The sequence below is a fragment of the Amblyomma maculatum genome, chromosome 1, assembly GCF_055883805.1.
Source record: "Amblyomma maculatum isolate TAMU_Amacu chromosome 1, ASM5588380v1, whole genome shotgun sequence".
Classification (NCBI taxonomy): Eukaryota; Metazoa; Arthropoda; class Arachnida; order Ixodida; family Ixodidae; genus Amblyomma; species Amblyomma maculatum.
Window position 1 is genome coordinate 504,167,368 of NC_139344.1, and position 15,544 is coordinate 504,182,911.

At 43.6% G+C, this 15,544-nt stretch overlaps 1 protein-coding gene across 1 annotated transcript in view; it reads left to right on the forward strand.

Annotated features, from left to right (window-relative positions):
* Nucleotides 1–15,544, forward strand: part of LOC146210348 (neprilysin-1-like) — a 597,280-nt gene that overhangs the window by 362,628 nt on the left and 219,108 nt on the right. The window contains exon 4 of the mRNA XM_084575627.1: nt 10,549–10,803. Within this exon, the coding sequence (XP_084431753.1) occupies nt 10,549–10,803 (255 nt within the window). The remainder of the gene's footprint in view (nt 1–10,548; nt 10,804–15,544) is intronic.

The window sequence follows — 15,544 nt, forward strand, 5'->3', positions numbered from 1 at the left end:
CATTGTCTGACATCACCCTGAAACGTCATGAAATCACAATTTAGGATCATCCTGCGTCATCGCCACTGCTACACTTGCCTTCAGCACCACCAGAGTATGTCATGCAGGATGATGAGCGGCCAGGCCCATCAGAACGAATATCAAGATCTGTGATTGCCATAAAGATTGTGCTATTATCGCCGCTGCTCTGTGGGCTCGATAGCTGTTCAACAGCGCAGTGTACTAATCGTTTGCTGTTCACGACGCAGGCTAGTAAGCTCTTCCTATTTGCTAAAAAAACAGAAACTACGTAATGCAGCTACCGAGCCCTCAGTGACACTTTAATGTTGTTGCCGAATGGTCGAGTCCTTTACGGAAATTCCATATCTGCTCCAGACATGGACATATGCTGCCAGATACCAATATATAAGGCAGCAAACAAGACCTTATCTGGGCAAATCAAATCGAAAATCAGACCAGATAAGGTCATATGTGTGCAAAATGTTGCCCTTATATGGCTCAGATTTGGCCCCATCATGCAACATATAATCCATATTTGAACGGGTAACGCGACCTTATATGGCTTGATCAGGGGCATATATGGTATCCTTGCGACCTTATGTCGCCTGATAGATGGCATATATGGCGTCGTCATGACCTTATATACACAGACCAGGGCCATACATGCCTGGCGTCAACAGGACTTTATACAGGCTCATCGGGGCCTTAATTATGCAGGCCTCATACTGACTGTATATTAGCAATATATGGCCTTCGTCTACCTTCTGCAAATATTTAATATTTGCACCATGTGGCCGAGCTTCAATTTTTCTACACTCAGCATGGCCAGCCTGCTTAGTTTTGACATAATTTTATCCAGTTTAGAAAATAGCTACGACTCTAATATTTCAACTATTCTGCAGATTTCGCTGCACTATAATTATAATACCATGTGTTCCCTAATCCAGAAGTGCGCTGGGGTATGGCTACACGCTCCACTTTCCACCTACTAACTGGAATTTTCATTTAAAATGCGGCGGCAGTCCGGTGCACAAAGCATGGTCGTTTAAGTTGAGCGATTCAAAATATCAAGCAAATGATGGGAGTTCAGTGAACGGCCCCTCCACGCTGTCTAGACGGTGACTCATCCTCAGAGACAGCTGGTGGTTGCTGCGCCGCGCTGGCTAGATAGTGACGCATCCTCTCCAGCGTTTCCCTCTTTCTTCTAAGACAGCAGCGGTCGCTGTGTCGCGGGCTCGCATTTCATCTCTCCTCGCAGTTGCCACGCTCTTCCGCGGAGGCCACGAGCTCTCCGTTTTGTGTGTTTGCTTCTTTTCCCTCCCGCTTTCAACTCCGTCCGCGGCAGCACTTCTTGGTGTCTCGTTCCTTTTCGGTGGCAGACATCGGAGTTCGGTGCGGCTCGCAGGCGTGCTGCATGTTGTGTATACTGGTGTGTGTGTATGTGCCAGCGGCTGTTGGCTATTAGCTGTGTGCATGTAACAAAAATGCGACAGCAAACCTACAAGAGCTTCAATTTGACCGCCGGCACAGGAAATTACTGTCCCACTGCGGGTGGAAGCTGCCTCCCCAGCCTTGGCAGCGAACCTGATGGTTGCTTGAGCTTTCGGGGCTTCTGCCCAGAGTGGCCCCAGCCAAATCTTTACCATTGTGTAGAAACTGCCAGCTGATCGCACCCTCATCGTGTCGCTTCATCTTCACGCCTGATCACCAAAACCGTGAACATGAGACTTCTTGTCGGAACTAGCATTTGCCAGCCTGAGGATATTGTTCACTTTATTAATTTGATAGAAAATAACCTTCCAATCAGTAAATTGGATAGCAATTGTCAGTAGGTGATATGTTTCCGTACATTTCGTTGCTAATTTGTCTTTCGATTCGGTAGTTTTGAAAAATTTCAGTGGGTGGATAGGGTCCTTTGTTGTTGTTGTTTATTAATATTATTATTATTTTTACTACCCAGGTAGCTTCATGCTTGTTTCAGTTTAGGGGCAGAGCTATCGCTGTCATTAAAAATGCCATCAGACATTTTTTTCTTTGTTTTCTCTCTTAATTTCAAAAGCTACCAGGAGTTAGGCACGTTCGCTCATTTTGCACTGCAGTCTATGCTTAAGGTAACACCAGTACTTCCTGACAGCCTATATGCACTTTGCTAAGGTTTAGGTATTAGCAGCAGTTTCAGCAGTGTGTGGTTTGTCGCCCTACGGTTTAGCGGTACCTTTTCCGGGTATCGACAAACCTTCAAATTCGATTTCAATTGTCTACTTCGATTTCAATAGCCGTTCTCTATTTATTTTTTATATCTTCGCAAGTAAATCAGCTCAAATTAAAAGCATTTACTGGTTAAAGCTGTGTGTAAAAGAGTAGATTAAAAATATAATATCTAATTTATTAGATGTCTTTCACTTTAGCTTCCCGTGTAGACAGGTAGGTTCATTATTCTGTTCAGATACCTCATTAGTTTGTTATAGTATCCCGCGTAAATGAGTAGAATTTATATATCTACTAACGGATGAACATGTATTTGACCCTAAGTATACCACGTAATTCAGGCCCGTCTTTGAGCGATTTCATATAGGGAAGGAAAAAAGAAAACCTGTGGTTTCAAAGCTGTTTTCCTCTAAGGTTTGCAATGAAAGGGGAAATTCAAGTTTCCCTTGGCAAACTCGATTGAGCATGGGGGACGATTAGCTGGAAAACTGAAATTGTCTTGTATATGTTGTAATAAAGAGTTATGTTGATATGCAGATATATAGATCTATAGTTCAAAACCTACTGCCATGCGGGCTAGATCTTTACATCAGGAATTGGGTAGATAAGGCATATCTGACCAGATAGGCCTTATCTTGTACTCGAAATCAAAAATTGGGCAGATCAGGCATATACAACCAGATATGCCTTATCTGGTACTCGAAATCAGGAATTGGGCAGATATGCCTTATCTGAACAAGATTTGTTGTTAATACCATATCTGCCCAATTCCTGATTTACCTGATCTCGATTTTTTTTATAAGTCCAGATATGGCATTTCCGTAAGGGACGTGTTTCTCTTGTTTTCTCTTGCTGTCGGAGGATTTGAAACCTACCCTGGTTTCGACCATTCCAACAGCATACTTTCGAACTCCACAAACCAACTGCCGGGTAAGCTAAATTAATCTCTTATTTACTGGACAGGACACTAAAGCACAGCTGAAAAACTACACATACAACCTTAGCCGACTTACACAAGCGCATGAATCTTCTTGAATCTCACAACGCAACACTTAACTGCCCTATATTCCGAAATACGCGCCCTGAAAACTTTACACATGGAACTGACCTGCAAGAATGGCAAACTGGAAGCATTTATGGACGATGCTGAATATCGCTGTCGTCGTAACAATCTTATATTTTACAATTTCCCCGACACCAATCCCGCTAAAATTATTGTATGCGCAATGTGAAGATAGTCATTCGCCATTGCCCTGCCAAACTTAATTTCACCTTTGAACCTAATATAATAGAATGTTCTTACCGTCTCGGGCGCCATTAGGTACCAAAATAAAGGCTAAAGTATTGAGGAAGACTTTTTTCTTCCTGTTCGGAAGGCTCGCAAACATGTCGTAGCCTTTGCCAGATCGGTATCAGGGAACAGATCGGTTAACAGATCGGTAGCTTATGAGATGGCTGGGTCAGAAGGATAAGGAGGAGGAGGGTAAGGAAGACCGGATCAGGAGAGTAAGTCTTGCTTTAAACAAACAAGCAAATTACCACCCATGTTCCAGACACGAGCTTCTAACAACACCTCAAGGAAGGTCTTCCCGTCAAAACCCCTGCCAACCTTTAACACTCATTCCTACCCGCACCCCAGTTCTTCCCCCACGCAGTAGACCTATGGAATTCCCTGCCTGAAAACATAGTCACCTGCACATATAGAACACAGTTCCGCGATAAACTAAAAAGTCATATAAGCTAACACGCCATTCTAGCTGAACGAACTACACTCTGCCTTATTTTCAGCATTTTATATTTTGTTATTGTTTTCCCCTGCTTGTTCTGTTTTTCTTGTACTTCTATTTGTTTGCTTTGTATTTTTCTTTATCTTTTTTTATAATGTTCATGAAACGTTAAAATCTGTAACCTGCCCCCTATGTAATGCCTTCAGGCCCTTAAGCTGAACAAATGAAATACCTCCCCACCCGGCCAACAATAAAAAAACGCTGAACCCAAGCGAGCGAGCCTTCCGTAAGCTTCCGGGGTGAGCGAAGCACTGTCACGCATATTCAAAGGATATAACGTTTACATTTTTCTTGTGCCTACCAGCAAGTTAAAGCAACAACTGGTCCGGGTAAACGGCCGTCTAGATATCTCAAGATACTCGGGCGTGGTGTACAAGACACCGTGTGGAATCTGTGACACTGCCTACACTGGCGAAACCAGAAACTTCAAGCTCAGAGATCATCAGAATGACGTCACGAACGGCCGCTCCACATTTATTGGTTTGGCGGAACACAGCGCATCAACGGGACACACCACCGATTGGCACGAAGCAGAAGTCATTACCACAGAGTGAAACTTATAATCTCGCCTTCTTTTAGAATCTTTTCATATTCATAACACGAAGCATATTCTTAACAGGACACGTGGAAATCTTCCAGAGATCTACAATCTGGCACTACGCAATGTTAACCGTATTTAACCCGCCGTCGTTCCATGCAGCGCTCTATGTGATCAAGGGACCCGTACGGGCCCCGAAACGTCGTGTTTCCTTTTTTTTAAGCATACTTTTGCTATAGTGCATGTATGTTTCTGCAGATGTGTGAGACACTGTTGTTTCAGTCGGTCACAAGATGAGTACTTGCAGCTAAGCAAGGTTTGGTTCGCAATTGCTGTCAGAAAAATCGGTACCTAAAATCGGACCCGGAAGATTTTTCACTGGCACTGCACTCGGATCTATATTCTTGAATGTTTAGTATATTACGGAAATATATGAAGTTGTATGTCCGTTCATCACACCTCCCTAACGTTAGAACCTTGCGTAAGATATAGATCCTTAGGCTCCCGATCTCATCCGCTGGTTTGACAGCTGGGTGGTCCGCGTTCGAGTAACATATACCCAGGATAGCCACAGTTTGGTAGCCACCTTCCAAAACATTATATCATTCTGATCATTTCAGTCAGAATTGCTACAAATGCGTTGAAGGATGTCTTGTTTGAGAGAGATGCAGTAAAAGCTTAAAATAAGTTTATTATTCAGTTTGTAACAATATACAAAAAGCATTTCATAAAAAAGAAACAAAAGCCACATAAGAATATTCGAAAACTTTGGGTCACTAGATACCTCCTGAATAAAATAAAGAAATGTGGACGCCTGTATGCAAGGTTTCTAAAAACCCGCTAGCCCGCAAATCTAAAAACATATACGATTTTCCGAAATCAGTTGGACAAGGTGTTAAAGAAATGAAAGAGTAATTATTACTTAAAACCTTTTTTCCTCATACTTCGGAAAGCATCCTGAACTCTGGAGTAGAGTAATGTTTTGGGCAAAAAAAAGGAAAATTGGAGCCAGAGGAAAAAATTGTTTACATGGTGAGATATTAGAAGGTCAGGACATGCATTTAATCATTATTTTGTTCATAGAGAACTAGAGTCATTGTTAACCTTCAGCTTCTCTGCAGACCAAAACATAGTATTTTTACCACAGAGTTATGCTCAATTGTTTTCAGGATTTAAGCATTCCAATAATTGCGATGCAGATGGCTTGCAGATCCGATATGTTATACGCGTCATATCTCCGTTTTAGTCCACGTTTACAACCTGTGTATTAATTGTTAGGCACGTGTACAGATAAAGTAAAAACTGCGAGAGTTACGGCATTGCATAAGAAAGTTAACAAGCCAGATATAAAAAATTATCGTCCTATCGCCGTTCTTCTCGTTTTCTCAAAGGACTGGAAAAAGTAATACAAAATCAGTTGTCATCGTTCTACTCTAAATTTAAATTTAATGAAAAGGCTCAATATGGTTTTCAGCAAAATAAGTCATCAGAATAAAGTGGCTTGTTGGGCTAGTTGCTTGGATATTATGTTAAAACAGCGCTAGAAACACGGACAGATAGAAGGAGGAACAGACATTGCGGTGAACTGACAACTGAGGATTTATTCATGAAGCACGTCTATATACGCAGAGTGTGATATAAAGTGGACAACCAGTTCCAGCGCGTCATATGAACGTCACCCTCTCCAGAAAAGCCCTTTTCCTACGTGTCAAGTATGAGGGAGGTGCTGCTCACGCATGTTTACTGCCTCAATAATTTATCTTGCTGTTTGGTTTCGGCGTATTTTGAAAGCATGCTTCACACTTGCAGTCCTGACAATGGTCAGCACGATCTAAATTGTTTTGTGCTCACGGATCCTGCCATTTAAACAGCGCCCTCTTTGACCAACCTTTGTCCTACCACGTGTCAATGGTATCCTATACACAACTGCTTTTTCGCATGCGACCGCAGCGTCTTTGTGTTTATTTTTAAACCCAATGACGTTTCTTCCTGGTTATTATTTTGCACAACTTTTCCAACTTGTATGGTGCGGAAAAAAACGCCTTTGCTTGCACCCAATTCTCTAGAAGTTATGAGACAGCTTGTGGATCACGTCTTTGCTTTTTTCCACCTGCTGCCAGGCTGTATGTTCTTGGGGGGGGGGGGGGGGGGGGGAGGTGTGAAGTTTTTTTAGCATGCATTCTTCCACCGAGATCAATACCTGATGTCGATACGCTGCGTCTGTGAGCCTACCCACTTGCTGTTTAAAGCTATCATAGACTCATTTTGGGGAAAAGTTTTCCAGAGCGTTTTAAAAACATAGCTTGATAATCTCTTCATTTGCTTAGAATTTGCGGAGCTAAATGGCAACAAGCTTTTGTTACCTCTGGCCTGGTACATCCAGCAGATTTCATGTGGAAAGAACGAAAGTCAAGGAACTAATGGAACCAGGAATAATTTGATCATACGTAACTGTTAGTGTGTCGAGAAATTCATTAAAAACAGCAAATAGCCCTGCTACATTACAGTCGCAGTTATCTTCATAATGGTTAAAACGCACCAAATAATCATATACAAATCTGAACAATCTAACGCCCTGCGCTTTAAGTTTCTTCAGCATTCCTTTGACATGTGGAAGGATATACGTTGGTCGAACGGAGCGCTGTTTAATTTATAGGATCCGTGAGCACAAGAACAATTTAGAGCAGAAAAGGGACGGGAATCGTGTTTACCATTGCCAGGACTGCAAGTGTGAATTGTGTTTGCAAAATACTGAAACAAGACATCAAGATAAAATTATTGAGGCAGTAAACATAGCAGATGGTAAAGAAACATGCGTGAGCAGCACTTCCCTCATACTTCAAGCCAGGAAAAAGGCTTTTCTGGAAGCGAGAGGGTGACGTTTTATGTCACGCGACGGTACTGGTTGTCCACTTTCTATCACACTCTATATATAAAGACATCATGAATAAATTCTCAGCGCAATGTGTGTTTGCCTTTCTATCTGTCCGTGTTTCTAGCGCTCTTTGCGCATAAAGTGATCAGAGCTAGCGCTGCGTGAATAAAAAGAGTACGTCTTAAATAACATCAAGCAGCAACTTCTAACCAACGGAATATATGCTAATTGTTCACAGGAATTTGATCACACAAATCAGACTCTTATACTTGTAAAACTTGAACACCGCGGAATGAGGGGTCTCTCTAATGAAATCATAAACTCTTGTCTAGCCGACAGACACCAGTTTGTTTGTATATATGATGTGAATTCTCATGTGATGAAAATACCCTCATGTGTTCCGCAAGGAAGCATTCTTAGCTTGCTTCTCTTTAGCCTCTATGGTAATAATATTGTCTTCATTCAGGAACATGTAAAATTCGTAATGTATGCCAAATATATATTGTATTTATTCCATCTGCTTCTCCCACCGAGGCAAATGATCTGCTATTTAGATTGAGCAACTGGTCAAAAAGTAAAGAGATTAGAAGTAAATGTTAATAAAACAAAAACTATCATTTTCCGGACTAGGGGTACGCGAGTACCTTCAAAGGTTCTCTTATCCTCTAACTCTACTCATATCCAAATCGTCAATAGCTTTAAGACCCCGGGAGTATATATTTCCGACATGCATCAGTCTGAAAATCATGTGAATTTGGGTCTTAAAGACTTAGTCACACAGTGGGACTCATTAATCTGAATTGTTATAACTTTCCATCCCCAATGAAATTATTATTATATAAAGCAATGTTCGCTTCCCACGTAAATAACCGTCATTTAGAGTGGGGCACAAGAACTAAGTCGAACATCAATATTATTATAGAATAAGGCTACGTATGTTATTGAGAATGCATCCTACACAAAACACACCTCAGAATTTTTTTTCAAAATCATAAGTGTATAAAAATTCAACATATGTACAGATATGACTTGTTCCGATAGCTTTGTTATGTCAATAGAAGAAACAGCACAGCATTATCCAGCATTTCAAATCTACACTTAACAATGCCTTCGCGTACCACACGGAATTCAGGCGAATACGTCGAACTAGAGCAAACTGTGGTCTCAGAATGCTTCACCACAGCTTGCCTACACTCCTAAACTGTATCGAAGGCATAAGTAATCTTAAGTTAACCCCTACAGAATTCAAATCATTCCTAACACGCGGATCTTTTCACTAACCTTCTTGTGTAAGAAATGAATGTTCGATTCTTTTTCACCCTGTATTAATTTCGTCCTTGTGTGAAGAAATATTCCGGAATGCTTTCATACGAAAACCACTGGTGTTCAACATTTTTTCTGGGGGGGGGGTGCAAATGTCTGGTTGCGTATTAATTTTACTGCTTGTCCAAGTTCAGAACAGTTGTCATCTAAAAAAAGATTGTCAACGCCTTCGGAGATCGCTCCTCAGCTGTTGCATGTAAGGGGGTCAAGAGCCCCTCAAGCTGCTTCCGTGAAGCTTTTTTCCATGGTCTCCTTCATATATTTTATGAAAATAAATAATATATAAGTCTCCTGGCCCAGGAGACTACAGAAAGCGACCGCACTCTGCGCGTGTCCTCAAACTGGGGCTCTTTTGAGACAGTATCCATATAAATAAAGCGAAGCTCTGCCAAACGCAAAATTTAACAGCGCCCAACTAGCAGACAAGCACGGAAACAGCAGTGGCATTTCAGGCGCACTACTTGAATAAAACAAATGAACGAAAAACTGGCTTTGTCCAAGCAACGATTTTGTTTTAGTCAACGAACGTCAGTTTTTAGTGCAGTACAAAATTAGTCGAAAATTTAGTGCACTTTAGGACACTCAAACCGCCAGAAAATCTGTGCTTTTCACCTAAAGACTGCCTTGTTGCTGCCCATTCAACCAAGCTGTCTGCATTCCAATCTCCCATTTCCGTGCCAACAGCGATATTACCTGTATTCTTATGACGACGCTGGAAATTGTGAGAGAGAGCTGTCGTGCTTTGGCACTAAAATTGCCCATCGCCTTCGGCGGAAACGGCAGTATCGACAATCGCAACGATGCTTTTCGAGAGTGTTTTGAGCGTTGGTATCCACAGCAAATATTTTCCGTCGTTATCCTTCAAACATCTCGCAGATGGTCAGTTGAACAAACCAAGGAAGCGTATCTTTAAAAGTTGTACTAGGAATATGCCCTACTCGGTCTCTTCATTATCCCATTCAGGTCTACCAGAACTTAAATATCAATAGGATATACTGTGTGGTCTAAGTCACCAAAATGAAACTGCCACCACGCAGCTAATAATTCACATGCGAGCATTATCGCGTCTTTCAATTCCTTGAATAGGTGACAACATAATCATGCAGCAAGATTGGAAAGACAGTACCCTTTGCATATTCTAATCCAATAATTCATCTTTGAATTTTGTTTTCTTTTTACCTTCTGTAGCCAAAGGCACATATTCAAATTTTCTACACGCTTGTTTCTCTTGCAATGACATAAGCAACCTCTTTGTCATACCATGTTGTACAATGCGATATACATGTATCTGCGATATCACTTTATTCTCCCCGCCGTGGTGGCGCACTGGTTACGCCGCTCGATCGCTGTGCCCGAGGATCAAATCCCGGCGGCCGCTTTTCGATGGTGGCAAAAAGTAAGGCGCCCATGCGCTGAGCGATGTCAGTGCAAATTGATCTCACTTTCAAGAGTCCTCCACTACGACGTCTCTCATAGCCTGAGTCGCTTTAGCACTTTAGACCCCATGAACATACCACTCACCTTCTTCTAAATCCTCACATCCAAAGTTTTCGGTCTGTCGCTTAAAATTCTCGGCAATGTCGACTTATTTCTTCTCGTCCTGTCAAGCACTGTCATGTCAAGCAAGACGGTTCAATATCAAAGAGCCGAAATTTCAGTGTAGTTACTCTGATATCGTGAACGATAGAAAGTTTTTAAGGAAAGGCAGAAGTCACGCTAATCAAGGCAGCGTTTCGTACAGTGCTTGGATTCTCCCGCTTCGTACGCTCTAATGTTATCGGGGCTTCACGCTTGAAGAACGCGGGCGCTGTTCGCAGGAAACCGCCAAATTATTCGCCACCAATGGATCCGAGGCCATGACGGAACACATGATGCAGCAGCTGGCATCGCTCGAGCTTCATGTTGCCCAAGCGCTCTCAACCGGCAACATGACGACGCACTGGGCCGTCGCTCTCAGCCGCAGTAGCAGTCGATCATGCGACCGAGTAGGGTTGCAGAACATTGACTGTCTGACGCCCGGTGTGAAGCCTTCGAGATGGCTGTTGGCGCTGATGCGGCACGTAGACCCAGCGGTACGTACCAAGCTCGTTGTCAAAGAGACACTGTCGGAAATTTCAAGATGCCATGTGTCAATAGCTCACTGCATTGTTGTCAAAAAAGGGAAACTTTCCCACAAAATATTTGTACGCTCGGAAAAAACAAAATTACGAGGGACTTTAGCGACTAAAGTAGTGAAAGGCGAAAGCCTTAGACGTCTCATCTTGTCTAGCGTTCCTACCATCTATTATAATCCCACACTTGAATGCGCGCCAAGAAACGGCACGCGACAAGAGCGATGGCGTACCAGAAAATGTGACATATAATGCGCCTTTCTTCTAGAAGTGTCAACTTGTCTAGCGTTCCTAGCGTTCCTGGGGTGGTGCAGTGGTAAGACGCTCGACTACTGTGCCGGAGTACCCGGGTTCAATCCCGACCTCGGCGGCTGCGTTTCGATGGAGGCGAAACGAAGAGGCGTCCGTGTGCTGTGCGATGTCAGCGCACGTTAAAGATCCCCAGGTGCTCGAAATTACTCCGTAGCCCTCCACTACGGCTCCTCTTCCTCTCTATCCACTTTCATCTCCCACCCTCCTCCCTTCCCTTACAGCGCGATTCAGGTGTCCACGGAAAGAAGTGTGACAGATACAGCGCCTTTCCCTTCCTGTGAACTAATTATTATTACTACCATTCCTGCCTTCTGCCATCCCACACTTGAAAGCGCGCCAAGGAACGCCCCGCGAAAGCCGCCGCAAAAGCGGGACACACTTTGTCCACGACAGTATGAGCCTTTAAAGGCTTTCGCCTTAAAACCAATTATAGAGGTGGAACCAGTGATGACGCCGCGGGACAAAAGCACAGGCATAACAATTTGTGGGGTTGTGTCTGTGCCTACATTAGTAACATTATGTCACTTCTCTGCTTTTAAGCCACCAATCCTTTTTTGCTAGCTCCCACCGCAGGTTCATTCACCCGGCCACTGGTATCTATAAACCCCAGAGCATCAGGAAGAGTGACTGCGCCTGCATCGACTTCCGGATGGATGCCATAACATTCGAGTATAATATGGTTAATTGTTTGTGTGGATTTACCACATACTCCACATCTGTCATCTTCCTTGTTAAATTTATTTTTGTAGCTTCGTGTTCTAAGACACCCCGATCTAGCTTCAAAAAGTAGGGCATTGCCTCTTGAGTTATCAAAGAAATCTTCCTTCCTGATCTGCATTTTCCACTTTCGGTATAATTCCACACTCTCATTCTTTTCCATCGAATTTATCCAATTTTTTCCTTCTGTGTTTTTCACCTGTTGCTTAATGCTCTTGATTTTTCCGTCCTTGTGACTAGCATACTTACTAGTTAGTTTCCTAGTTCTTTTCCTCTATTGGGAGCCAACGCTTTTTAGGTATAGGTATTTACGTACCTTAGCTGCCCATGTGTTAGTGTCCAATTTCCTCAGGCGTTCCTCATATAATATTTTACTCTGAGCTTCCCGTACTTCGAACGATGCCCAGGCCATATCTCCTTGTACAGCCTCATTTGTGGTTTTGCCGTGGGCACCCAGTGCTAATCGTTCGACGGATCTCTAATTTATATCTAGTGTCGACTGTACCTCTGTTTTTAGGCCCAAACCCGCATTTTCGAAAGTCAGCCTGGACACCATATTTCACTTTCTGCAAAATTGCTGCCATCTATCGGACCTTCAGCGAACCGCGTCATGTTGAAGGGTTGAGTGAGTTGGCTGCCTTCGTGCCAGTTGCGTTGTGATTTCCGTGCTATTTGTTCGCATACAGAGCCAAAAATGGTGGTATAATCGACGACTGACTTGTCCCCGCTGCCTACATTTCTATTTTACTTCGTGAAGCGACACTGCACTGCCAAAACTTCTTGCGAACAGTGGCATCAGCCACAAACAACAAAACCTTCGTTGCTGCTCGAGCGCATTCCTTGACATGCTACTCAAATACGGGTCCATAAAAACATATTGATATTCCTTCCGGGTGTAAATCATGTCTGCGATGTCATTACGATGCGTCAGTCGCCGCAGGATGTTTTCGAGTCGAGCACGGACAAGGCTCAACTTTTCACTGCGTCCGGTGCTTGGCCGTGATCGTTGTCGTTCCGTATAGTACGTTGTAAGATTACGAGTACACGAAGGAGCTTAATGCAGTTTCTTCTTTTCAATATAGAACGTATGCCTAATAAAGACGGTGCTCCAATGGACAATTTCCAGTACAGCGCGCGCACTAATGTCCGAATGTTTAGCGCTGATGTAACTCGTTAGCGTGTAAACAACCATATACCAGATCCCCTATTCTATATGCCATTGGCTAAAACCCAAACCACGTTAATTTGCTGGCAAAACGCGTAGGGCTAACGACGTGATTTCGTGCGCGCTGATCCTCCTCAGATATGCAGCTCCCGTTACCGTCACATCGTGGTTCTATTTCGTGAAAATTGATGTATTATACTTGCGAAGTCACATCGCACAGGTCTGCCTTATACTGAGACGCAATGCCAAGCTCCTTCGTCGACGTGTACTCGAGCACTTGCTTGCCATAATTTTTGGCAGATTTGAAGTATTTAATTTTTGTTTTCGTGGTCCATGTCATGGACAGTAGTGAGACAGGCACCACCTATTGGAGCCCGAGTTATAACCAGTTGCACCCTCCTCGCACTCCCCTGTTCAATGAAACCACGGAGGCAAATTAACACGAGAATTAAAAGAGGTCTATCTCATTCATAAGAATTCTGACACGTGCGTAAGCACTTCATCTGTTATCATTATTCACCAACAAAATCTCATATGTTCACGAAACTGGTTGAAGTGAATTTTTGTTTTATCTGCGAACATGCGCACTAGGTTGTCAGAGCATTTTTGTATATATACGTAGTAGAATTTATGTCGTTCGTTCCTTTTCGGAAGGTTCTTTAAACCCTTCCTGTTATGTAGTTCGGCGTAGAGAAGACCAGGAGGCGTAGTTGAAGGTGATGATGGTAGAGCATATATTTACAGCATGACATATATATACAGAGAGTAAAACTGGAAGTTCGAATGAATTTACAAAAATCAACACTGCGCTACTTTACTCTTCGAGCTAACTGGTTAGAGCCTAAGCAGAACAGCCGCGTTACATGCCTACGCATGGAGCTCAGACTGGACTGAACTCTCTTGGATCCCGTCTCATTTTACACCTTCACAAAACAGAGAAGTAGGGGCGGTCATTTTCAGAGGCCAGCCCCACACATCAACCGTCCAATGAGGAAATATGCTAGATGGGCACAGCCCCATGGGTTGGCCTTAGCCTCTACCCCAGGGCCCCACTAGCAATACAAATTACAACAAACAAAGCACAGAGAAACTCTTTCCCCAGTGAGGGTGTCGAACCCTCTCCTCTCAGGAGACTTTCTTCCCACTTGTCTCCCGCACACTGCCGCCCCATCCACGCTGCCGCTGCTAGCTGAATCTTTTCCACAGTGCATTGCCCCGCGCCACCCGTGTTTACCACTACGAGCAACGACACGGAAAGGGAGAGATCAACCAGCCGTCATGCTGAAGGCCTGGCGCCGGATTAAAGGGGAGCTTCTGGCTTGCCCGCTCTGAGCACAATACCCGAGTCAACTCCTGAATGCTTCTTCGGGCGCTTTTTTGTCGCATCTCCAGACAGGATAAACTTCCTTCCGCACTGCTCAAAGTCGCAGTGTAAAAAAAAGGCCGAAGGGTCATTTGGGTGCTCGCTACCGGTCAGTACGAAGGGTGCCATACATGCGAGCACCCGGCAGCACGTTCCGCTATGCATGTTCCCATGAATGACCTTCGGGCTAAAACGGTCCCGCAACTCCGGCGCCGACGGTCCGGTCGGCTCTTCCCACACGCGGCACACGCTTGTAGAAGGGGGACCGCTTCTACAATACCAGAAGCAGACAGGCGGGTGGCGGCCCCGTGCAGAGACGCGAACCTGCAAGTGATTATTCTCGGGCGCGGCCCTACATACGTGTTCTTTCAATAAATCATGCAGTTGATAGTCAGCGCTGTTCCCGTCTACTCGCTTGTCCTACGTTTGTTGCGCTGTATGCTTTTAAAAAAGATGCACCAACTAGCTCAGCTCTCAGTGTTATTTCAGGAACAACACTCTTGCAGATATTTTACGGAAAAAAAGCAATGCGCAGTCCCTCTGTAGGCAAATTTAACACACCGTGGGCAATATATTTCGTCTGCCTGAGTACCGAGTACGGATTTGCAACCTTCCAAAGCACGTTAAATATTTAAGCAACACTTGCTGTTGGGCTAGTTGGTTCAAATCCATATTTGAGAACACAGCGCGGAACAGGACGCAACACAAGAGAACGAAGGTAGACAGGACGGAGCGCTGAACTGACAACTTTTATTTTCAAAAGAAAGAAGGTGACCCGTATTTAAGCGGTGCCTATCAGAACACGGGATCAATGAAGGGAGCAAAACACTGCTAAAAAACCTTTCTTCAAGAAAGGATTGGCCACAGACAGCAAAAATGTTATGAGGGATAAGGTCTGATAAATAATTTCTGCTGCATGAAAGTTGTCTCCAGTGCCGATAACCAGAAAAAAGAGATGAACATTTAAAAGCACAAAACACAACAATGTTTCTACAAACAAGAATGTGAACATGGCACTAACCGCATTGGAAAGAGGTAAACAGGTTTGAATGATAGAAATAAAAACATTGGCAGGACTGTGAGCATGACGATAACAGGATAAAATCCCAACAAAAAACACGGCCAAAAATGATCACCAATGATAA